Source organism: Tachysurus vachellii, chromosome 10, assembly GCF_030014155.1.
Source record: "Tachysurus vachellii isolate PV-2020 chromosome 10, HZAU_Pvac_v1, whole genome shotgun sequence".
In the NCBI taxonomy this organism is placed as follows: Eukaryota; Metazoa; Chordata; class Actinopteri; order Siluriformes; family Bagridae; genus Tachysurus; species Tachysurus vachellii.
Window position 1 is genome coordinate 2,745,051 of NC_083469.1, and position 26,626 is coordinate 2,771,676.

Here is a 26,626-nt window from a genome sequence, read left to right on the forward strand (position 1 = left end):
CAGGAAAGTTATCCACTCGTGGTGATGTTCGCCAACCATTAGGCGTACCGGTTGGGTTCGACGTGAGACCTTATGTAAGATATGGCCATCCAGCGCCTGGACTTGGAGAACAGACGGCAAGGGCTCAGTCTTAATGCCCAGTTGGTTGGCCAATTCCTCATCCAGAAACTCTGAATCTGCTCCAGAGTCAATGAAGGCTGCCAGGCAATAGTCTTGATGGTTAACAGAGATGCGAATCTTGAGAAGTGGTTTGGAGGGGGCTGGAGATTTTGGGCTCACCGCTGGCCCTTCCTTCAGCGGCAAGCCCTGCCTTTTGCTGGGCATGAAGCACCCATGTGACCAGCCTCCCCGCAGTAGAGGCAAAGTCCCTGGGAACGCCGTCTTTCCTTTTCTGTGGGCGAAAGGTGTCACCAGCCGATTTCCATGGCCTGAACGGGACCAAAACCTTCAGAGACTGCCCCCGTAATGAAGAACTTGATGGGGAGCGTGGAGTGGAAGGACGGGTGCTGGGATACCATGGGTGGTGGGAAACCCTTTCGGAGCGGCGCTCTCGGATACGTCGGTCAACCTGAGTAGTCAGAGTGAACAGATCGTCCAGTTCCGGAGGTAGTTCACGAGCTGCGAGCTCATCCTTGACCTCAATTGCCAAACCCCTGTAGAAGGCATCATACAAGGCCACGGCACCCCATCCACTATCCGCCGCGGATTGCCCTGAGTGATTGCCCTGAGATGTCTAGAAGAGTGACCGAGCGGCATACAGTCGGGGAGTGGTGGTGTCAAAAATCTTGCAAAGCTCTCTGCTGAACGCTTCATAGGAAAGGCAGAGAGATGACTGGCGTTCCCACTCGGCGGTTGCCCAACGGCTGGCCTTGCTGGTCAGCAGCGAGATGACATAAGCCACCTTGGAGCGATCAGATGGGAAAACAGAGGGTTGCAACTCGAATATGACTGCACATTGCATAAGGAACGGCCGGCACATTCCTGGCTCTCCAGAGAAACGCTCAGGGTGAGGCAGATGTGGCTCCCGGGCTGGAGTCGATACAGAAGGAGCTGGAAAGGTCCCGAGAGTCACTGGTGCAGAGGTGGCTGAACTGGAGAGAGCGCTGAGCGGGTTGATGAGTTCATTGGTGGCCTTTGTAAGGTCAGATATCTGCTTCTCATGGGCCGCGGTGGTCCGAGCCAGGTTTCTGAGGTGGGTCCTCAGGTCTGGTGCGCCTGCTGAGTCCATAACTGGCCAGATGGTACTGTCAGGGTGGGCCAGAAGGGAGGACTCAAATGCAGGATGCCGATGTAAACAATAAAAGTCTTTAATGAGCTCCACACAGTAATCAGGCAAGACAGGCAAACACTCAGCGTAGTAAACAGTCCAAAAATCCGGTACACAGGCAGACAGAGTAATACAGGGCAGGCGAAAACACAGAGTGAAGAACAGTCCAATAATCCGGTACACAGGCAAGCAGAGTAATACAGGGCAGGCAAAACACAGAAACAATAAACAAACCGAGTCAAAGCAGGCAGCGCAGAACAGGAACAAGGCTGGATGAATCACAGAGCAAGCTGAGAAAACCATCTGGCAGGGACCATGTGAAAGCAGCGTTCTTTTATAGTGTCTGACACCTAAAATGGCCGCCTCCCTGGAAGTGCAAATCCAAGATGGCCGCCGACCTGGAAATAGTGCAGCAAACCAGGAAGTGCTGACAGTAGTGCGGAAAAACTCACTTAGAGGGAGGAAGAAACCTTGAGAGGAACCAGACTCAAAAGGGAACCTCAACCTCATGTGGGGTGACACTGGAGGGTGTGATTATAAACTGTTATAAACACCAGAGAGTGTTATTATGAATAATGTCCTTACTACAGTCAGATACAGTCTGATAACTGTGTATTGATGAGGAGGTTGTTGTCCTCAAACACCAAATGGAGTTGATAACTTCACTTTGTGTGTCAGAATCCTCATGAAGTTCGATCTGATAAAATCTCTAGATGCCTTAGAATCACAGGAAACTAGACAATGGCTACATGCTTTCCTTCAACATTTGCTAAAAATGAGCTTGCTTCACATTACAAAAGACCTCCTGATAAATTTGACCTAGCATCTGAGTGGTTGTCTTTCATTCTCTTGACTTGACTTGATGACTCCTAGGAAAATAGTGTGAAATTGCAAAGAGACTACAGTATGAGAGAGAGAGAGAGAGAGAGAGAGAGAGAGAGAGAGAGATGAGAGCCCTAAATCCATTCGAGAGAGTCCAAATAAATCAATACAAATCTGCTTTCCAGAATGCAAAGCAGGGATATCCAAAAAGAACAAAAAAAAAAAAAAACAAGTTTCTGCTGAGTGCAATAAACACTGGCAACTTTGTCCTATATTCAGCCTGCTCTGTAAGTGAGATTCATTAAGAGAGACGAGAGGAACGGCAGTTTAATTTAGCCGCTGGTCTACTGTGGAGTAGTCCGTGAGCTGTTTGCTTTACTGAGGGATCACTTCCGTAATGTGAGCGGACAAGGCTGAACACGCACGCTCTAGTCCTATGGAGCATACATTTAAAACAACATCATGATATCAGCTAAAACTAGACTCAAAGACACCCTGTGTACGGATCAAATCATGATGGAATACAAAGCCGAGAGAGCCGCGTGTGTATTTAACGCTATAGCGTTTGATAGAAAAGTTGGATTTTTGCACAAAACAGCCAATTGCACAATGTCATGTGGCAGCGCCCGTCCCCGACACCCAGCTATCCTCATGTCGTAGTCTAATAGTAAGTTTACTAGCAGGATCATCACCATCATTAATAACATGGTTATCATTTCTATAGTAACAGTTTACATGGGGACCCCGATGCTGGATGTGCTAAATAAATACAGCAATGATCACTGAAGGAGTCTCCAGAGTCAGTGCAGTGTAGCCTGGATAAGTTTTAAGAGTTGTTGACAACCTGTGGGGTTTTTCTGTCTCTCTCTCATTTTCTACCGCTTGTCTGAACTACCTCGGGTCACGGGGAGCCTTCAGGCGTCATCGGGCATCAAAGCAGGATACACCCTGGACGGAGTGCCAAACCATCGCAGGGCACACACACTCATTCACTCATGCAATCACACACTACGGACAATTTTCCAGAGATGCCAATCAACCTACCATGCATGTCTTTGGACAGGGGAGGAAACCGGAGTACCCGGAGGAAACCCCCGAGGCACGGGGAGAACATGCAAACTCCACACACAAAAGGCGGAGGCGGGAATCGAACCCCCAACCCTGGAGGTGCGAGGCGAACGTGCTAACCCTGTGGGTTTTTTTTTATTAATAAATTCGAGACAGAGAAAAAAAATCTGGTGAAGGAACTGCTGTGATATACAACTGCTAGAAACAGAAATTGACAAACTGTGCGATATGCTGAGGATCTTGCTATTTTTCAAAATGACACTGATTTGGCTCGAGACGTGTCATGTCACGTCATGTCATGACAACATGCATTCATCCAAATCTATCTCCATTCACGTGTGTGGAGCATGAGTAAAGCTCTCAGAGAAAATCATTAAGTAGACAGATTTGAAGAGACACAAATGTGACTTATGCTCGTAGCGCGTAATGCTAAAATATTAACATGCAGGTTAACTGGTTAAAAATGGACACTTTGCATGAAACACCTGCAGATCTGCACATACACAACACTTGGAGTTTCAGCATTGTGACAGATTCAGTACGGTTAATAACGATGGGATCTCATAGGAATATTACAGTGTGTGTTGTGTGATTGCAGATTTTAGTAGTAATGTGTTGCTGGCAGATCAGCAGAAGGCTGAAAATTAAGCAACAGCGAGGTAACCTGCCCTGACGTTTCCTGCCTTGTCTCCATAGAAACAGGATGAAACCATGGTCACTTCTCCTCTGATTTCCGAGCTCAGCATGCAGGAAAAGCTCATCACTGTTTGCTATATCAGCCTTTTTCATGCCTCCTCGTTGGTTTTTAAGGCTCCTAGGTATAAATAAATCTATATTAAAATTAGTGGCAGAAAGTGTTCAGTGTTCAGTTAAAGCTCGTCTCCATAGCAACGTTCTTCTAATATAAGTAGCTATCTAATTATCTAATCATCATAAAAATCATCAGTATAATCAATAATAATTTATCACACTGATAATTAATGTATATGTAACAAATAATTATTAATTATTAAAACTATAATTAAATTATTAGAAAAAAACAAAGCATTATGTATACATTACTTATATACTCTTAGAAAGATGTGACAAATTAATAAGGATATCATATGTCACAGAATTACATGAGTTATCAGGGATATTGTGATGTTTTTTATTATTTATATTATATATATATATAAAAAGGGGGGCACGGTGGCTTAGTGTTTAGCACGTTCGCCTCACACCTCCAGGGTCGGGGTTCGATTCCCGCCTCCACCTTGTGTGTGTGGAGTTTGCATGTTCTCCCCGTGCCTCGGGGGTTTCCTCCGGGTACTCTGGTTTCCTCCCCGGTCCAAAGACATGCATGGTAGGTTGATTGGCATCTCTGGAAAAATTGTCCCTAGTGTGTGATTGAGTGTGTGTGTGTGTGTGTGTGTGTGTGTGCCCTGCGATGGGTTGGCACTCCGTCCAGGGTGTATCCTGCCTTGATGCTTGATGCCCAATGACGCCTGAGATAGGCACAGGCTCCCCGTGACCCGAGGTAGTTCGGATAAGCAGTAGAAGATGAATGAATGAATGAATGAATATATATATATATATATATATATATATATATATATATATATATATATATATATATATGATCACAAACTTAAATATAAAAATATAAAAAGTTTTAAAAAATGTTTAAAAAAGCAAAAATAAATAAAAAATACATTCTTAAAAATAAACAATACGGATATATTAATGATTATATAATAATATTAACATTTTAATATATTTAGATTTATTCATTATCATGTACATACATAAATATCATACATTTTGTTTAGAAATAAAGCAACACACCTTGATTGCGTATCGTGTATCACAGAAACAGTGATGTGAGATTTTTGGTCCTATCACACACTCTGTATGCATCAATTTATAAAACATTAATATAATGGAGTTTAATTCCAGCATCAGTGAAATATAAGCCTTAGTCCACAGCCACTTACTTTAGTTAAATGATTATACACTTAGTCTTCATCTGCCTATTTCTCTCAATCTCAGACTCGTTTGTCAGATGCCAAGTGCTCCAACTCTCCTACATCCTCCACCAAGGGTATGGCATCCTGTGGACCAGCTCACCGGGTATAATGCATAACAATTACACATGAATATTTATGAAACTGCGTTTGGAGAAATGCCAGTTTTTATTTCACAACAACTCTTACGAACAAACGATCAGAGGAAAAGTGGAAATGGGATGCAGAGTTGCCTGGTGCTGCTAAATCATGGAGGTCAAGAGCTTCAGATAATGTGCACACCAAACGTCAGAAGGAAGAACAACACACATTTCATGGCTAATGGTTTTAGTTTGTGTTTCAGAAACTTTTTGGTGAGCAGAATGTATTATATACTGTATACTGAGCAGATGGTGAGCAGAAAAGCATCTCATCTGAAACCTTCAGCATAGCATGAGATGAGCTACAACAGCAGAAAACCACATCAGGTTCTCCTCATATCAGCCAACAACAAGAACAGGGTCAATACAAGTTTACAGACCCAACAACAGATAGATAATAAAAGAGAACAACAGAAACAATGACAAATAAAGACTGATAGAAATGAAAAAAGAAAGCAAACATTTAAAATAATAAAATGTATAAGAAAATAAAAAGAAAAGAACTAGAAAGAAAGAAAGAGAAAAAGAAAGAAAGAAAGAAAGAAAGAAAGAAAGAAAGAAAAAGACTAGAAAGAACTAGAAAGAAAGAAAGAAAGAAAGAAAGAAAGAAAGAAAGAAAGAAAGAAAAAGACTAGAAAGAACTAGAAAGAAAGAAAGAAAAAGACTAGAAAGAACTAGAAAGAAAGAAAGAAAGAAAGAAAGAAAGAAAGAAAGAAAGAAAGAAAAAGACTAGAAAGAACTAGAAAGAAAGAAAGAAAGAAAGAAAGAAAGAAAGAAAGAAAGAAAGAAAGAAAGAAAAAGACTAGAAAGAACTAGAAAGAAAGAAAGAAAGAAAGAAAGAAAGAAAGAAAGAAAGAAAGAAAGAAAGAAAAAGACTAGAAAGAACTAGAAAGAAAGAAAGAAAGAAAGAAAGAAAGAAAGAAAGAAAGAAAGAAAGGAAGAACTAGAAAGAAAGAAAGAAAGAAAGAAAGAAAGAAAGAAAGAAAGAAAGAAAGAGACTAGAAAGAACTAGAAAGAAAGAAAGAAAGAAAGAAAGAAAGAAAGAAAGAAAGAAAGAAAGAAAGAAAAAGACTAGAAAGAACTAGAAAGAAAGAAAGAAAGAAAGAACTAGAAAGAAAGGAAGAAAGAAAGAAAGAAAGAAAGAAAGAAAGAAAGAAAGAAAGAAAGAAAGAACTAGAAAGAAAGGAAGAACTAGAGAGAAAGAAAGAAAGAAAGAAAGAAAGAAAGAAAGAAAGAAAGAAAGAAAGAAAGAAAGAAAGAAAAAGACTAGAAAGAACTAGAAAGAAAGAAAGAAAGAAAGAAAGAAAGAAAGAAAGAAAGAACTAGAAAGAAAGGAAGAACTAGAAAAAAGAAAGAAAGAAAGAAATTCCTACATTCCTACAAGGCTTCCTACATTACCCACAATGCCCTTACGCTAGCTGCAGCGGGGATTTAGCAAACAAAATGGCAGCACTGTGCTCCTTATCTTTTGCATGTCATTAGCATGTTAGAGAGAGTTTTTTGGTGGAAAGGAAATGTCATTATGCACAAACCTTGTGGATGAGTTCAGTACATGTGTAAGATTTCCTGAAGCTATAGTTAACCGTGTGTCAGTCAGGAAGGATTCAGAAGCTCTCAGGAAAGCAATTACACCTCTGACTTGCTCCATGTGTAGGATGACAAGCTTTCCAATTTGCCAGCATTTAAACTCCTCTAACTAATGTCAAGGGTGTGCGGTTACCTGAGACGAGAGCCGAGCCTTCTTAAACATGACACTGGAACAAAAGGTTCCTGACAGCCATGTTATAGATTTAATTACACTCCTGAGCACAAGGGAACAAATCTGGCATAAAAAAACAGATAAAACAAAGATGTGCATCTTTATCATCATCTGCTTTCCCTTTTAACCAGAAATGATGAGATGAGTCCCTTAAACACGTCAGAGCCACACGTCAGAGCCACACGTCAGAGCCACACGTCAGAGCCACACAGTCTTACGCTTCTGACTTTTAACTGTGGTGCTAAGTGTAGAAAATCTATTGAGAAAGAAAGAAAGAAAGAAAGAAAGAAAGAGAGAGATGAAGGAAGGAAGGAAGGAAGGAAGGAAGGAAGGAAGGAAGGAGAGAGAAAGAGAGAGACAGAGCGAGGAAGGAAGGAAGGAAGGAAGGAAGGAAGGAAGGAAGGAAGGAAGGAAGGAAGGAAGGAGAGAAAGAGAGAGACAGAGAGATGAAGGAAGGAAGGAAGGAAGGAAGGAAGGAAGGAAGGACGGACAGAGAGAGAGAGAGACAGAGAGATGAAGGAAGGAAGGAAGGAAGGAAGGAAGAAAGAAAGAAAGAAAGAAAGAAAGAAAGAAAGAAAGAAAGAGAGACAGACAGAGAGAGAGAAAGAGAGGAGCAGGTACCTGAATAAATCTCTCTGCTCTTCAGCTTCATCAGCCACCGTTTCAGACCTGCAACAGCATCAACAAGTAGGTGAGAAACACACCATCACTCAGGAGGTCAATCAGCTGCTAGCACTTAGTTCCTGCCCTCTAATAGCGATGTGATTTCCTGTAACCGCACAGATTACATGTTTCACTCATGTGTTCATGAATATAACTACTGACTGATGGAAGAAAAGGGAAGAAAGGGAGCCGATTTTAACGGAAGCACCTTTAACAAAGATATATACTGTACAAATCAATGTGAGCTAGCCTGATATATACTGTACAAATCAATGTGAGCTAGCCTGATATATACTGTACAAATCAATGTGAGCTAGCCTGATATATACTGTACAAATCAATGTGAGCTAGCCTGATATATACTGTACAAATCAATGTGAGCTAGCCTGATATATACTGTACAAATCAATGTGAGCTAGCCTGATATATACAAATCAATGTGAGCTAGCCTGATATATACAAATCAATGTGAGCTAGCCTGATATATACTGTACAAATCAATGTGAGCTAGCCTGATATATACAAATCAGTGTGAGCTAGCCTGATATATACAAATCAGTGTGAGCTAGCCTGATATATACAAATCAATGTGAGCTAGCCTGATATATACAAATCAATGTGAGCTAGCCTGATATATACTGTACAAATCAATGTGAGCTAGCCTGATATATACAAATCAGTGTGAGCTAGCCTGATATATACAAATCAGTGTGAGCTAGCCTGATATATACAAATCAATGTGAGCTAGCCTGATATATACTGTACAAATCAATGTGAGCTAGCCTGATATATACTGTACAAATCAATGTGAGCTAGCCTGATATATACTGTACAAATCAATGTGAGCTAGCCTGATATATACAAATCAATGTGAGCTAGCCTGATATATACAAATCAATGTGAGCTAGCCTGATATATACTGTACAAATCAATGTGAGCTAGCCTGATATATACAAATCAGTGTGAGCTAGCCTGATATATACAAATCAGTGTGAGCTAGCCTGATATATACAAATCAGTGTGAGCTAGCCTGATATATACAAATCAATGTGAGCTAACCTGATATATACAAATCAGTGTGAGCTAGCCTGATATATACAAATCAATGTGAGCTAGCCTGATATATACAAATCAATGTAAGCTAGCCTGATGTATACAAATCAATGTAAGCTAGCCTGATATATACAAATCAATGTAAGCTAACCTGATATATACAAATCAATGTAAGGTAGCCTGCTAGCCAACCTGCCATAAAGTCATCTATTTCCGCTAGCAGAGCAAAACTGTCTCATAGTCTACAGTAATGTCCTGCTTATAGAGTTGACTTTTACAAGTAAAGTTGTATTTATATTTTTGGGGATGCAGAATAATTTGACGTAAAGGCATCAAGGTTGGTGACGTATTCTGAGGAAATGGCACTGGACATCATGGCAGTGGAATATTCTGTGAGGATGCTTAAATCTTTATGTTACACCAGACTATATTAAGGGCCAGACTGCAGGGAGTTTACTGTGTGTGTGTGTGTGTGTGTGTGTGTGTGTGTGTGTGTGTGTGTGTGTGTGTGTGTGTGTGCTGTGCTGTCATTTCTCCGTCCCTCAGAAAGCATTAACACTCGGGTGCTGTCACCTGCACACCATCACAATGTCAGAGAGAGGTTTTGAGACTGGAGCTTGATCAGAAAAGTGTGTGTGTGTGTGTGTGTGTGTGAGTGAGTGTGTGAGTGTGAGGTATCTGTGTTTACCTGACTTCCTGTCTGGCAAGATACAGCAATGCTTCTGCAGTATGCTCGGTAACACCTGTTGAGAAGGTAAAGAAGGATGTCAAAAATAGAGAGAGAGAGAGAGAGAGAGAGAGAGAGAGAGAGAGAGAGAGAGAGAGAGAATGTGAAGTGGAGACGTACAAAAGTATGAATGCACTGCAAATGACCACCAATTAGAGAGCAGAGAGCAGTAGTTTTTTTCAGCACAACAAATCTCTGCCAGGTATTTTTTCCAAACTCTGCCTGTGTGTGTGTGTGTGTGTGTGTGTGTGATAAGTTTCAGCCTCCATGTGTGAAACAGTACGGATGCTGCGTGGGTGAAGAGCTTGATAGTGAAACTGCCTTTATGAGCAGGGAGACGAGACAGAGACAGATCCGGATTCTGTAACTGAATATTACTGATACACATCTACACTACAGTCACCTTATCAAACCTGTGTCACCTCTGTACCTGTGTACCTGTCAATCACAGTGAAGGAGGTGTGGCCTGTGTACCTGGGAGTCACATTGAAGGAGGTGTGGCCTGTGTACCTGGGAGTCACAGTGAAGGAGGTGTGGCCTGTGTACCTGGGAGTCACAGTGAAGGAGGTGTGGCCTGTGTATCTGGGAGTCACAGTGAAGGAGGTGTGGCCTGTGTACCTGTCAGTCACAGTGAAGGAGGTGTGGGCTGCGTACCTGTCAATCACAGTGAAGGAGGTGTGGCCTGTGTACCTGTCAGTCACAGTGAAGGAGGTGTGGCCTGTGTACCTGGGAGTCACAGTGAAGGAGGAGTGGCCTGTGTACCTGGGAGTCACAGTGAAGGAGGTGTGGCCTGCGTACCTGTCAGTCACAGTGAAGGAGGTGTGGCCTGTGTATCTGGGAGTCACAGTGAAGGAGGTGTGGCCTGTGTACCTGTGACTCACAGTGAATTAGGTGTGGCCTGTATACCTGTCAGTCACAGTGAAGGAGGTGTGGCCTGTGTACCTGTCATTCACAGCGAAGGAGGTGTGGCCTGCGTACCTGTCAGTCACAGTGAAGGAGGGGTGGCCTGTGTACCTGTCAGTCACAGCGAAGGAGGTGTGGCCTGTGAAGCCTATGTACACGAACCCAGACCTATTAAGTATGACAATAACAATAATTACTTCACATTATAGAATAGGAAAATGTGGCAGTCCTTCCTGTCCACCTGGTAACTAATTAAACACTAATATCCCACTGTTCGCTGTTCTTAATGTATTTTTCATACATTGGATTGTTGACCTTTTGCAGATCTGTATTAAATTACCTCAAGATACTCGGCCATAAATCATGCAGCACAAAGGAACACAGTGACGTTCGTGCATGGTGCTGATCAAACTCAGCAATAATCTGATATGCAGTCATTAGTGTTTGCACAGAGTCGAGAGCTGAGAAAGGACAGAAGTGAGAATGATAAAAGAGAAGAACATCAACAAAAGAAAAGCTAATAGATGTGTGTGTGTGTAAATTCCTTATTCACTCCAGCTTGTATAATTCCACATTAACACCCGGCAGTGAAGACTCTGGTGGACAGAAAGCCATTTATAACGCTCTGCTAAGCACAGATTTGCTTGTTCCCCAAAGAAAAAGAAAAATGTAACGTACAAAACATCTGCTACCCCTTTTAAATGAGCTACGGCTGAAAATCAGAGGCAGATGAAGAAAGACAGCAGCATTCTTCGCTTTAGCACCCTACAGGGACGGATGGAGCAAGAGTGAATCGAAGGTTTGTACCTCAGCAGGTTCAGCCCCCATCACCTTCTCTCAGGGATCTAATGGGGTTTCCATTTCAGTTCATAAAGTTGCTAACAAGAGGGAAAATATAAGGCCTCAGAAATATTTTAACACTACTATTAACTCCTTGTTATAGTGTTCACTCATATACACATGCATGTTCTTCTCTGGTGAGTTCATTCAACTGTTTAAAATGTAGAAAGGAACAAATATGAAACTCTGATGAAACATTTCAGCTGCCGTTCTCACAGTCTGAGCCGACAATTAGCCAATAAATTCTGCCTACTGGGGTTTGGAGAACCTGTATGAAATAAAACTGGCAAGTCACATCACTACACAGATAAGAACCTGCCATGACGTGGCATCGACTCCCTTGTCTGAAACACGACGCTCGTCTCTGTGTTATTCAACACCAGGCTCATTTCTAAAAAAAAAAAAACGTTATCTTTTCATTTCATCTTTTCTCCAATTAAAACTTTCTGGTTTCTGGAGGTTTACTGAGAGCTGTTTTAACCCACTACTTTATCATTTTTAAATGTGTGAGCGCCGGCATGAAAGACGTGAACTTGGCATCTCTGCTCGGTCGCTCAGAGCAAGGATGGTGAAAGCTCTGTGACACTTCAAAGCGGTGAATTCTGCTTTTGTCAGTCATGATGAAGGGATTACAAAAACGGAGGAATTTAACATAATTGGGAATTCTGCTCTCTATCATTTCAACTCACAAGAAATTAGCTAATGAATGAACCTCATGCTAATTTATCCAAAAAAATGTAATGAATGCACAAAATGGAAACGCAAACACACACACACACTTTTTCCTTTTTCTAACATGATGTGGCGTGTGTTTAACTCGTATCTTGCAATATTAATTTCAGCTCTGATTCTCTGAATAAGCTGATCTTAACTTCCCATGAACTTCCCACAGGCCACGCCTCTCTCATCAGGTTCTGACAGGTACACAGGCCACGCCTCCCTCATCAGGTTCTGACAGGTACACAGGCCACGCCTCCCTCATCAGGTTCTGACAGGCACACAGGCCACGCCTCCCTCATCAGGTTCTGACAGGTACACAGGCCACGCCTCCCTCATCAGGTTCTGACAGGTACACAGGCCACGCCTCCCTCATCAGGTTCTGACAGGTACACAGGCCACGCCTCCCTCATCAGGTTCTGACAGGTACACAGGCCACGCCTCCCTCATCAGGTTCTGACAGGCACACAGGCCACGCCTCTCTCATCAGGTTCTGACAGGTACACAGGCCACGCCTCTCTCATCAGGTTCTGACAGGTACACAGGCCACGCCTTAATCATCAGGTTCTGACAGGTACACAGGCCACGCCTCCCTCATCAGGTTCTGACAGGTAAACAGGCCATGCCTCCATCATCAGGTTCTGACAGGTACACAGGCCACGCCTCCCTCATCAGGTTCTGACAGGTACACAGGCCACGCCTTAATCATCAGGTTCTGACAGGTACACAGGCCACGCCTCCCTCATCAGGTTCTGACAGGTCAAATGTGCTATTGTTTACATTCTCCATTAAAACACTCTTCATTCTTAAACGCAGGTAACACAATGTTGAGCTAAACGAATGCCACATTAGCAAAATCGATGTCCGAGCTGTACTTCAGCAGCCGGGGCCTCTTAAGAAAAACTCTCAATGTCTCCTTCACCATAACTTCAGCAACGGCCTTAGAATGCTAATACGACTGCGGAAGCCTGAAACACCGCAATCTGAGCCCCAGCGGACAGAGAAGGAGAAAAAAGAGAAGGAGTTAGCGAGGAATAGAGACAGACCATAGAGTAATTTCACGCAAGAGCGCTTTCAAACTCCACCTGTCCAAACGGCACCGAGGAAAAACACAAACAATTTGTGCAACGGCAAAAGAAGCATCTAGGACCCGAAGCTTCCATCTCCATGGGTCACGGCGGATCAGTAACCCGGTCCAAAAATCCTGACACACTTACACCAGGGAACAATATACACGATTGACCTCCAGGAGTAGCGCACACACTGCGCTGATAAATAAATAAATAAATAAATAAATAAATAAATAAATAAATATACCTTTCATATGTTAGCTTCTTAATCACATAACAAGAGGATGTTTTTGTAAGCTGATACAATTAAAGCATTCAATCATTTATTATGCTTCAATTTTAAAACAATGTAGTGCGTCCTGGGGGCTCATGGTGGCACCGCACGTGGTTCTTGATGTTGTGATGAAAACGTTTTGTGAAATTTAAATACTATTTATTTCTACTAGTAAAATGGGTGAATTAGAACAACGAATAACCTTATAAGCAAAAACTTCATACAAGTTGATTGGATTAGTCAGACATTCCCAAACAAGGGGTCACTTGAGGTCACTTAAAGGTGCGGTGCATGATGTTTGAAAGCCAAAGTTGACATTTGAAATCACCTAAACAAACACGCCCCTAACCCAAATGGGCGTCACCACTGTTTTGATAGCTCCACCCCACACATACATACGTAACCCAGGCAACTATTATGGCGGAACCTGCTGGGGCGACTGGCCGAGGGGATATTTTTATCAATAAATGAACATAATGAGTAATACTATGGTAACACGAATGTGTTTTGTAGTACTGTGTGTTGTACCGTGAAAGCTTTAGCTCCGTTTCACGCGGAAGACGACGATCAACACCTAGAACCCGAGGCAGAGGTAATGGCAGGTATCCGCCATGTCAGTGTTTTAATCGCTTTCTGCTAACGTCACACATGCGTACTGAACACTCTTTCCGCCGCATTTTGACAAGACACGCCCCTTTCTGCTCATTGCCTGCACGTTTGTTTTGTTAGTCGGCCTGACTCGGTTTTCTGAAGCATTTTTCAAACATCGTGCACAGCAACTTTAATTTACAAATAAGACATAGGAGTTGCTCTTATGTCTTATTTTGTGAATTAATTTGAACGAGCGAGTTTCCTTCCTTCAAATTTCCTTAAATAAATCTTTCTGATTTGCAGATCGCTGTGATATAAACGACTCCGTTGAATTGTAGATTAATAAGACAAACTCGTGTCATCGAGTTACAAAGAATTAAGCGCAGCCGCCATGAAATGTTACGAGTCTTAATACCGGAGCGTCAGAGTGTGAGGCGCATTAATATTTCCACCACATTCAGATGATGCATTATCCACATAAAACGTGTCGACACACACAAACGAGGTTAGTACGTTTTCATGAACGACTCATAAATATTTGCCGATACCTTGTGACGTACGGGACCTTTTCTTAAGAGCTGTAGAGCGCTGCTGAAGAAAACCGAGTCCCAACACGTATCTGAGAACCTGGACATTATATTTACTGTTTCTGCAATAAATAAATACCATTAAAATATTCTTTAGATATTTGGCGTATTCGATCTTAATTACTATTCATTCATTCATCTTCTACCGCTTATCCGAACTACCTCGGGTCACGGGGAGCCTGTGCCTATCTCAGGCGTCATTGGGCATCAAGGCAGGATACACCCTGGACGGAGTGCCAACCCATCGCAGGGCACACACACACACTCATTCACTCACTAGGGACAATTTTCCAGAGATGCCAATCAACCTACCATGCAAGTCTTTGGACCGGGGAGGAAACCGGAGTACCCGGAGGAAACCCCCGAGGCACGGGGAGAACATGCAAACTCCACACACACAAGGCGGAGGCGGGAATTGAACCCCCAACCCTGGAGGTGTGAGGCGAACGTGTTAACCACTAAGCCACCGTGCCCCCTTCTTAATTACTATAAGCGTTATTTGTTTATTTAAAGATTTGCAAATGCCGTTTATTGTTAGCACCTTGATTTATGCTACCAAGGTCAAAACCATCCTGGGAAATGTTTTCCTCTTCATTACAGAACTGAATCGTTCATTCGTTCGTTTCAGGTACGTTAAGTTTTATGTAGAAAAAGGACGTTTACGCTTTGTTTCAGCTTCGGTCAAAAAATCAAGCGGTCACCGAGATTTGAACAGAACACAAGGGTTAATGAAGCTGAAGAGCTCCTCATCTCTCATGCCACATGCTCTCACTGCGAGAGGCCACTAAATTAAAGCGCTGCTGCTGGTGAGAGACCGCCGGACAGATTAAATGAGCCGAAACGACGGAGGAGTACAAAATGGTCCACAGAGTCAGAGAGTGTGAATCCCATCCCTTCTGATACTGCCATAAAGGAACAGCTCACCCAAAATAACCTCGAGAAAATTTATCCCTCAATAATATTTATGTACTTTTATACCGCCGCCATGCTACTGAATTCTCAGTTCTGATTGGTCAGAAAGTGTTGAGTAGTTTTGAGTAGCCAGTAGCACAGCTGAACATCACAGGTTTATTTATCATTCTTTACAGCAGAGTATATCTACATTAATAACTGAAAAATGGGTGGAAGGAATGATGGACAAAAAACAGATGAACTGATGTGTAGATGGATGGATTAATTAATATATAGATAAATGGATTAAATGATGGATGGATGGATGGATGGATGGATGGTTAGATGGATGGAAGGACTTTTGGAAGTTAAGGCTGATGGACAGATGACTAGATGAATTGATGTGTTGGATGGATGGATGGATGGATGGATGGATGGATTAATGGTCAGATGGATGGAAGGACTAATGGATGTTAAGGCTGATGGACAGATGAATAGATGAATTGATGTGTTGGATGGATAGATGGATGGATGGATTAATGGTCAGATGGATGGAAGGACTGATGGATGATAAGGCTGACGGACAGATGAATAGATGAATTGATGTGTTGGTTGGATGGATGGATGGATGGATGGATGGATGGATGGATGGATGGATGTAAAGACAGATGATGGATGGTTGGACAGATAGATAAATGTATGGCTTGTTGGATTGATGGATGAATGTATGTATAGACGGACAGATGGACAGACTGATAGGTGGACATATAGACTGATGACTATGTAGACACAGACATAGAGGCAAATAGGATGGATAAATGTTAATATAAAAAATCGGATGGATGAATAGATAGACGGATGAATGGATGGCTGTTGGAAAAAGCCTTTAACCTTCACATGCTGAGCTCATCTACAAGAACACAGAGCAAAAATAAACAGCACTAGAGAACAGATTAAATCCAGTCTGGAGGAAAAAACAGCAAAATAAACTGCAAAGAAGATTAAATTAACAAATGTTCTGAACAAGTTGTTTGGGTCTCAAGTGTCTGTTTTCTTCTCTTCATCTCTCTCCTCAACTTTCTCCTCATCTCTCTCATCTCTCCTCAACTTTCCCCTCATCCCTCTCTCATCTCTCTCCTCAACTTTCCCCTCATCTCTCTCTCATCTCTCTCCTCAACTTTCTCTCCATCTCTCTCTCATCTCTCTCCTCAATTTCCTCTCCATCTCTCTCATCTCTCTCCTCATCTCTCTCCTCAACATTCTCTCCATCTCTCCTCATCTCTCTGCTCAACTTTCTCTCCATCTCTCTCCTCATCTCTCTCCTCAACTTTCCCCTCATCTCTCTCCTCAACATTCTCTCCATCTCTCCTCATCTTCTCCTCATCTATCTCTCTCATCTCTCTCTCATCTCTCTCCTCATCTTTCTTTCCACCTCTGCCCATTTCTCTCCTCATCTCTCAGCTCATCTCTCTTTCTTCCCATCTCTCTCCCTCTCTAATTATGAAACTTTTTTCCTTTACTCACTGTTTCTTCTCTTATTTCTCTCCTGCTCATTCACACACACACACACACACACACACACACACACACACACACACACACACACACACTTTTTATGCACCAGAATCTTGCTTTGTCCTCCTAAAACAGAGCAATTATTTAAACGTTCTGTGTTTACTTTGTGTGTGTGTGTGTGTGTGTGTGTGTGTGTGGTGTTACAACAAATTTGTATGAGATGCAGGTAGTTTGTTAAAGTGAGAAACTTACTAAAAGCTCTTCTCTAAGTGCATCCTGGTTTAGCGTACAGTTATTAACGTCCGCGTCCCAAATCATTATCCCATTTAGCCATTTAGAGGAGTAATGAGACTTCCTGTGGATAAAAAGTGACAAGTTTTCTAAAGGTTTCACTTGTGAAAGCGTTACAGTGCGGTCCGGGTGTGTGGTAGGGAGCGGGGACTTTTACAATTGACTCATTTTGCCGAAAAGAACAAACACGAGACGTTCAGTGATGTGCACTCTACTGTATAATGTAGCGCTACTTAATTATAACCACGTCCTATTTTCCTTTTTTATATTTTGTTCTATCAGGTTTTTTCAGTCTGGAATTCAATTTCCCTTCGAGTTCATTCAAAAACGAACTCTGCTTTATACATAAAGAGCTTAATGTTCGTTTTAATAATAGGGCTTTAGATTTACTGGCGCTGTGAAGCCTCCAGGAGCTTCTGAAAGACGTACATGTGCTTAGATTTGCATTAAACATCTACATATTATACAAGGTACAAGTCAACATTAAAATTTAAACTGCACTTTCTGTGAGTTTGTGTCTAATAATAAACGGAATACAGAACGACGTGATTTTTAATATAGTTACGTTTTCTGCTAGATGCTTTTTCTTTGTAAAAACATGGTCATGGGGAAAAAAAAACATTCTTAAGCTGCGTCCAAAAACAACAAGGTACACTTACACAACACACTTACATTATGCACCATAGCAGTGTTGTAATGTAACGGAGTACAAATACTTCGTTACTGTACTTAAGTAGAAATGTCACGTATCTGTACTTTACTTCGCTATTTAAATTTATCTCAACTTTCACTTTTACTCCTCTACATTTCCTAGATAAAATGTACACTTTTACTCCGCTATATTTCCACTAAGTGTCTTCGTTACTCGTTACTACAAAATAAAATCAGAAGAAATGTGTGTGACTGCAATAAGGGAGGTTTGGCGAATCCCTGCTCCTAGATTGCATTACGCACGTCCGTGCGCTCTACGGAGAAGCACAGGGACGCGCAGCGTGCACGCGCAGTCAGAGCTGGAGGCGTTTATCTATAACGTTAATCGGCGGAAAGCTGCAAAGAGGCAACCAAAAGCAGTGAAATTTCACTATTCAATACTAAATAAAAATAACATTTATTGATTTGGTCTTGGGGTTACGGTGGCTTAGTGGTTAACACGTTCGCCTCACACCTCCAGGGTCGGGGTTCGATTCCCGCCTCCGCCTTGTGTGTGTGGAGTTTGCATGTTCTCCCCGTGCCTCGGGGGTTTCCTCCGGGTACTCCGGTTTCCTCCCCCGGTCCAAAGACATGCATGGTAGGTTGATTGGCATCTCTGGGAAATTGTCCCTAGTGTGTGATTGCGTGAGTGAATGAGAGTGTGTGTGTGCCCTGCGATGGGTTGGCACTCCGTCCAGGGTGAATCCTGCCTTGATGCCCGATGATGCCTGAGATAGGCACAGGCTCCCCGTGACCCGAGGTAGTTCAGATAAGCGGTAGAAGATGAATGAATGAATGATTTGGTCTTGGTTGGCACTCCGTTCAGGGTGTATGGACGAACAGTGTGTCCAATGAATGCAGTCATTAATAAACAAATATTCACAAGACAAAGACCAAATCACTCACTCTTTCACTCATTTTCTACCGCTTATCCAAACTACCTCGGGTCACAGGGAGCCTGTCATAGGGTGTCATAGGGCATCAAGGCAGGATACACCCTGGACGGAGTGCCAACCCATCGCAGGGAACACACACACACACTCTCATTCACTCACACACTACGGACAATTTTCCAGAGATGCCAATCAACCTACCATGCATGTCTTTGGACCAGGGGAGGAAACCGGAGTACCTGGAGGAAACCCCCGAGGCACAGGGAGAACATGCAAACTCCACACACACAAGGTGGAGGAGGGAATCGAACCCCCAACCCTGGAGGTGTGAGGAGAACGTGCTAACCACTAAGCCACCGTGCCCCCCCGAAGTGTAATATAGCATTATAAATAAGGAGCTGTTTGCTTGCGTGCTTTGTAAGTAGTATGTGATGAATATCAGTCTGGACTCGTAATGAGTTATCACATTTCAGCAAATGGGAACAAAATTGTTCTTGTACTTCGTCTTTTCATTACATTTGCTCATATTCAGATGCGGTTCTTACTGAAAATTCTTCTTCAGATGTATTTCTGACTTACAACATAGTCACGAGTCATTAAGCGGATAACGTAAGTGCTGAATAGTAACTCGTTTAGAATTAAAGCCGTTTAATATGTGTTAATTAGTTTATATAATAAATGATTATTAGTTGTAGTGTAAGTTCAGCAGATCTCAGATCAGAGGTGTTCAAGTCGTTTCAGGTTACAGGCCTCATTACATTCAGCCCAACGCGTCAGCCAGAAATCAATTTAGTGACCAATAACAGCAACATGTCGAGGTCTGAATTCATTACCTTGTCCTGGTCGCTCGTGTACCTCATACAGGATATTATAAAGCACTTCAGCTTCAGTCTGTCCGCTTAATTTATTAGAAGAGAAAGTAGAGCAAATGATCCCTGCTAAAGCCGTGATAATGATTTCACTTTATTGCTTTACCTAAACTCTATTATTATGTAGATGGATCAGACACACACATACACACATACACACATACACACATACACACATACACACATTCATCCATACTGCAGCGCTCAGAGCCTGAATTATAAATAAGAGCCTCTATCTCTCTCTCTCTCTCTCTCTCTCTCTCTCTCACACAGACACACACAGACACACACACACACATACTCATACACATACATACACACAGATACTCATACACATACACACACACACATTAGGTCTGTGTTTCTGTGAAGTGTCTCATAGGTCTGTGTAGTCTCTTGTAGGTCTGTGTAGTCTCATATAGGTCTGTGTGGTCTCATATAGGTCTGTGTAGTCTCACATAGGTCTGTGTAGTCTCATATAGGTCTGTGTAGTCTCACATAGGTCTGTGTAGTCTCACGTAGGTCTGTGTAGTCGCACGTAGGTCTGTGTAGTCTCACGTAGGTCTGTGTAGTCTCATGTAGGTCTGTGTAGTCTCACGTAGGTCTGTGTAGTCTCACATACTGTAGGTCTGTGTAGTCTCTTGTAGGTCTGTGTAGTCTCTTGTAGGTCTGTGTAGTCTCACGTAGGTCTGTGTAGTCTCACGTAGGTCTGTGTAGTCTCATATAGGTCTGTGTAGTCTCACATATGTCTGTGTAGTCTCACATAGGTCTGTGTAGTCTCACATAGGTGTGTAGTCTCACATATGTCTATGTAGCCTCACATAGGTCTGTGTAGTCTCACATAGGTCTGTGTAGTCTCACATAGGTCTGTGTAGTCTCATATAGGTCTGTGTAGTGTCTCAGAGGTCTGTGTAGTCTCACATAGGTGTGTAGTCTCACATAGGTCTGTGTAGTCTCACATAGGTGTGTAGTCTCACATATGTCTGTATAGTCTCACATAGGTCTGTGTAGTCTCATATAGGTCTGTGTAGTCTCATATAGGTCTGTGTAGTGTCTCAGAGGTCTGTGTAGTCTCACGTAGGTCTGTGTAGTCTCACGTAGGTCTGTGTAGTCTCACGTAGGTCTGTGTAGTCTCACATAGGTCTGTGTAGTCTCACGTAGGTCTGTGTAGTCTCAAATAGGTCTGTGTAGTCTCAAATAGGTCTGTGTAGTCTCAAATAGGTCTGAGTAGTCTCACGTACCTCAAATAGGTCTGTGTAGTCTACACAGTCTCACGTAGGTCTGTGTAGTCTCACGTAGGTCTGTGTAGTCTCACGTAGGTCTGTGTAGTCTCACGTAGGTCTGTGTAGTCTCACGTAGGTCTGTGTAGTCTCACATAGGTCTGTGTAGTCTCACGTAGGTCTGTGTAGTCTCATGTAGGTCTGTGTAGTGTCATATAGGTCTGTGTGGACTCACGTAGGTCTGTGTAGTCTCTTGTAGGTCTGTGTAGTCTCACGTAGGTCTGTGTAGTCTCTTGTAGGTCTGTGTAGTCTCAAATAGGTCTGTGTAGTCTCTTGTAGGTCGGTGTAGTCTCTTGTAGGTTGGTGTAGTCTCACATAGGTCGATGTAGTCTCTTGTAGGTCTGTGTAGTCTCACATAGGTCTGTGTAGTCTCTTGTAGGTCTGTGTAGTGTCTCGGAGGTCTGTGTAGTCTCTTGTAGGTCTGTGTAGTGTCTCAGAGGTCTATGTTGTCTCACATAGGTCTGTGTAGTCTCACATAGGTCTGTGTTTCTGTGTAGTGTCGCGTAGGTCTGTGTAGTCTCACATAGGCCTGTTTAGTCTCTGTGAAGGTCTTTGTGGTCTCACATAGGTCTGTGTAGTCTCACATAGGTCTGTGAAGACTCACATAGGTCTGTGTAGTCTCTTGTAGGTCTGTGTAATCTCTCATAGGTCTGTGTAGTCTCACATAGGTCTGTGTAGTGTAGTCTCTTGTAGGTCTGTGTAGTCTCACAGAGGTCTGTGTAGTCTCACATAGTGCTGTGTAGCTCACATCTTGTAGTGTCTGTTGTAGTCTCTCTGTAGGTCTGTGTAGTCTCACATAGGTCTGTGTAGTCTTAATTAGGTCTGTGTAGTGTCTCTGAGGTCTGTGTAGTCTCTTGTAGGTCTGTGTAGTCTCACATAGGTCTGTGTAGTCTCATGGTCTGTGTAGTGTCTCGAGGTCTGTGTAGTCTCTAGCTGGTAGGTCTCTAGGTGTGTAGTCTCACATAGGTCTGTGTAGTCTCACATAGGTCTGTTTAGTATCACATAGGTCTGTGTAGTCTTCATATAGGTCTGTGTAGTGTCTCTGTAGGTCTGTGTAGTCTCAATAGTCTGTGTAGTTCTTGTAGGTCGGTGTAGTCTCTGTAGGTGGTGTAGTTCACATAGGTGATGTAGTCTCTGTAGGTCTGTGTAGTCTCACATAGTCTGTGTAGTCTCTTGTAGGTCTGTGTAGTGTCTCGGAGGTCTGTGTAGTCTCTTGTAGGTCTGTGTAGTGTCTCAGAGGTCTATGTTGTCTCACATAGGTCTGTGTAGTCTCACATAGGTCTGTGTTTCTGTGTAGTGTCGCGTAGGTCTGTGTAGTCTCACATAGGCCTGTTTAGTCTCTGTGAAGGTCTTTGTGGTCTCACATAGGTCTGTGTAGTCTCACATAGGTCTGTGAAGACTCACATAGGTCTGTGTAGTCTCTTGTAGGTCTGTGTAATCTCTCATAGGTCTGTGTAGTCTCACATAGGTCTGTGTAGTCTCACATAGGTCTGTGTAGTCTCTTGTAGGTCTGTGTAGTCTCACATAGGTCTGTGTAGTCTCTTGTAGGGCTGTGTAGTCTCATATAGGTCTGTGTAGTCTCTTGTAGGTCTGTGTAGTGTCTCGGAGGTCTGTGTAGTCTCACATAGGTCTGTGTAGTCTCTTGTAGGTCTGTGTAGTCTCTTGTAGGTCTGTGTAGTCTCACATAGGTCTGTGTAGTCTTATATAGGTCTGTGTAGTGTCTCTGAGGTCTGTGTAGTCTCTTGTAGGTCTGTGTTGTCTCACATAGGTCTGTGTGGTCTCTTGTAGGTCTGTGTAGTGTCTCGGAGGTCTGTGTTGTCTCCTGTAGGTCTGTGAAGTCTCACATAGGTCTGTGTAGTCTCACATAGGTCTGTGTAGTCTCACATAGGTCTGTGTAGTCTTATATAGGTCTGTGTAGTGTCTCTGAGGTCTGTGTAGTCTCTTGTAGGTCTGTGTTGTCTCACATAGGTCTGTGTGGTCTCTTGTAGGTCTGTGTAGTGTCTCGGAGGTCTGTGTTGTCTCCTGTAGGTCTGTGAAGTCTCACATAGGTCTGTGTAGTCTCACATAGGTCTGTGTAGTCTCACGTAGGTCTGTGTAATCTCTTGTAGGTCTGTGTAGTCTCTTGTAGGTCTGTGTAGTCTCACATAGGCCTGTTTAGTCTCTGTGAAGGTCTTTGAAGTCTCACATAGGTCTGTGTAGTCTCACATAGGTCTGTTTTGTCTCTGTAAAGGTCTGTGAAGTCTCACATAGGTCTGTGTAGTCTCTTGTAGGTCTGTGTAGTCTCTCGTAGGTCTGTGTAGTCTCTCGTAGGTCTGTGTAGTCTCACATAGGTCTGTGTAGTCTCTTGTAGGTCTGTGTAGTCTCATATAGGTCTGTGTAGTGTCTCGGAGGTCTGTGTAGTCTCTTGTAGGTCTGTGTAGTCTCACATAGGTCTGTGTAGTCTCACATAGGTCTGTGTAGTGTCTTGGAGGTCTGTGTAGTCTCACATAGGTCTGTGTAGTGTCTCGGAGGTTTGTGTAGACTCTCATAGGTCTGTGTAGTCTCTTGTATGGCTGTGTAGTCTCACATAGGTCTGTGTAGTCTCACATAGGTGTGTAGTCTCACATACAGTAGGTCTGTGTAGTGTGTAGTCTCACATAGGTCTGTGTAGTCTCACATAGGTCTGTGTAGTCTCACATTGGTGTGTAGTCTCACATAGGTCTGTGTAGTCTCACATAGGTCTGTGTAGTCTCACATAGGTCTGTGTAGTCTCACATAGGTCTGTGTAGTCTCACATAGGTCTGTGTAGTCTCACATAGGTCTGTGTAGTCTCACATAGGTGTGTATTCTCACATAGGTCTGTGTAGCCTCACATAGGTCTGTGTAGTCTCACATAGGTCTGTGTAGTCTCATATAGGTCTGTGTATTGTCTCAGAGGTCTGTGTAGTCTCACATAGGTGTGTAGTCTCACATAGGTCTGTGTAGTCTCACATATGTCTGTGTAGTCTCACATAGGTGTGTAGTCTCACATATGTCTGTGTAGTCTCACATAGGTCTGTGTAGTCTCACATATGTCTGTGTAGTCTCACATATGTCTGTGTAGTCTCACATAGGTCTGTGTAGTCTCACATAGGTGTGTAGTCTCACATATGTCTGTGTAGTCTCACATAGGTGTGTAGTCTCACATAGGTGTGTAGCCTCACATATGTCTGTGTAGTCTCACATAGGTGTGTAGTCTCACATAGGTGTGTAGCCTCACATATGTCTGTGTAGCCTCACATAGGTCTGTGTAGTGTCTCAGAGGTCTGTGTAGTCTCACATAGGTGTGTAGTCTCACATAGGTCTGTGTAGTCTCACATAGGTGTGTAGTCTCACATATGTCTGTATAGTCTCACATAGGTCTGTGTAGTCTCATATAGGTCTGTGTAGTCTCATATAGGTCTGTGTAGTGTCTCAGAGGTCTGTGTAGTCTCACGTAGGTCTGTGTAGTCTCACGTAGGTCTGTGTAGTCTCACGTAGGTCTGTGTAGTCTCACATAGGTCTGTGTAGTCTCACGTAGGTCTGTGTAGTCTCAAATAGGTCTGTGTAGTCTCAAATAGGTCTGTGTAGTCTCAAATAGGTCTGAGTAGTCTCACGTACCTCAAATAGGTCTGTGTAGTCTACACAGTCTCACGTAGGTCTGTGTAGTCTCACGTAGGTCTGTGTAGTCTCACGTAGGTCTGTGTAGTCTCACGTAGGTCTGTGTAGTCTCACGTAGGTCTGTGTAGTCTCACATAGGTCTGTGTAGTCTCACGTAGGTCTGTGTAGTCTCATGTAGGTCTGTGTAGTGTCATATAGGTCTGTGTGGACTCACGTAGGTCTGTGTAGTCTCTTGTAGGTCTGTGTAGTCTCACGTAGGTCTGTGTAGTCTCTTGTAGGTCTGTGTAGTCTCAAATAGGTCTGTGTAGTCTCTTGTAGGTCGGTGTAGTCTCTTGTAGGTTGGTGTAGTCTCACATAGGTCGATGTAGTCTCTTGTAGGTCTGTGTAGTCTCACATAGGTCTGTGTAGTCTCTTGTAGGTCTGTGTAGTGTCTCGGAGGTCTGTGTAGTCTCTTGTAGGTCTGTGTAGTGTCTCAGAGGTCTATGTTGTCTCACATAGGTCTGTGTAGTCTCACATAGGTCTGTGTTTCTGTGTAGTGTCGCGTAGGTCTGTGTAGTCTCACATAGGCCTGTTTAGTCTCTGTGAAGGTCTTTGTGGTCTCACATAGGTCTGTGTAGTCTCACATAGGTCTGTGAAGACTCACATAGGTCTGTGTAGTCTCTTGTAGGTCTGTGTAATCTCTCATAGGTCTGTGTAGTCTCACATAGGTCTGTGTAGTCTCACATAGGTCTGTGTAGTCTCTTGTAGGTCTGTGTAGTCTCACATAGGTCTGTGTAGTCTCTTGTAGGGCTGTGTAGTCTCATATAGGTCTGTGTAGTCTCTTGTAGGTCTGTGTAGTGTCTCGGAGGTCTGTGTAGTCTCACATAGGTCTGTGTAGTCTCTTGTAGGTCTGTGTAGTCTCTTGTAGGTCTGTGTAGTCTCACATAGGTCTGTGTAGTCTTATATAGGTCTGTGTAGTGTCTCTGAGGTCTGTGTAGTCTCTTGTAGGTCTGTGTTGTCTCACATAGGTCTGTGTGGTCTCTTGTAGGTCTGTGTAGTGTCTCGGAGGTCTGTGTTGTCTCCTGTAGGTCTGTGAAGTCTCACATAGGTCTGTGTAGTCTCACATAGGTCTGTGTAGTCTCACATAGGTCTGTGTAGTCTTATATAGGTCTGTGTAGTGTCTCTGAGGTCTGTGTAGTCTCTTGTAGGTCTGTGTTGTCTCACATAGGTCTGTGTGGTCTCTTGTAGGTCTGTGTAGTGTCTCGGAGGTCTGTGTTGTCTCCTGTAGGTCTGTGAAGTCTCACATAGGTCTGTGTAGTCTCACATAGGTCTGTGTAGTCTCACGTAGGTCTGTGTAATCTCTTGTAGGTCTGTGTAGTCTCTTGTAGGTCTGTGTAGTCTCACATAGGCCTGTTTAGTCTCTGTGAAGGTCTTTGAAGTCTCACATAGGTCTGTGTAGTCTCACATAGGTCTGTTTTGTCTCTGTAAAGGTCTGTGAAGTCTCACATAGGTCTGTGTAGTCTCTTGTAGGTCTGTGTAGTCTCTCGTAGGTCTGTGTAGTCTCTCGTAGGTCTGTGTAGTCTCACATAGGTCTGTGTAGTCTCTTGTAGGTCTGTGTAGTCTCATATAGGTCTGTGTAGTGTCTCGGAGGTCTGTGTAGTCTCTTGTAGGTCTGTGTAGTCTCACATAGGTCTGTGTAGTCTCACATAGGTCTGTGTAGTGTCTTGGAGGTCTGTGTAGTCTCACATAGGTCTGTGTAGTGTCTCGGAGGTTTGTGTAGACTCTCATAGGTCTGTGTAGTCTCTTGTATGGCTGTGTAGTCTCACATAGGTCTGTGTAGTCTCACATAGGTGTGTAGTCTCACATACAGTAGGTCTGTGTAGTGTGTAGTCTCACATAGGTCTGTGTAGTCTCACATAGGTCTGTGTAGTCTCACATTGGTGTGTAGTCTCACATAGGTCTGTGTAGTCTCACATAGGTCTGTGTAGTCTCACATATGTCTGTGTAGTCTCATATAGGTCTGTGTAGTCTCACATAGGTCTGTGTAGTCTCACATAGGTCTGTGTAGTCTCACATAGGTGTGTATTCTCACATAGGTCTGTGTAGCCTCACA

General features: G+C 43.1%; 1 protein-coding gene across 1 annotated transcript in view; it reads right to left on the bottom strand.

Moving 5' to 3' along the window:
- dlgap2a (discs, large (Drosophila) homolog-associated protein 2a) overlaps positions 1–26,626 on the bottom strand; it is a 266,024-nt gene that overhangs the window by 236,147 nt on the left and 3,251 nt on the right. The window contains exons 2-3 of the mRNA XM_060879001.1: positions 9,467–9,521; positions 7,684–7,731 (exon numbers count right to left, since the gene is read on the bottom strand). Coding sequence (XP_060734984.1) covers positions 7,684–7,731; positions 9,467–9,521 — 103 coding nt within the window. The remainder of the gene's footprint in view (positions 1–7,683; positions 7,732–9,466; positions 9,522–26,626) is intronic.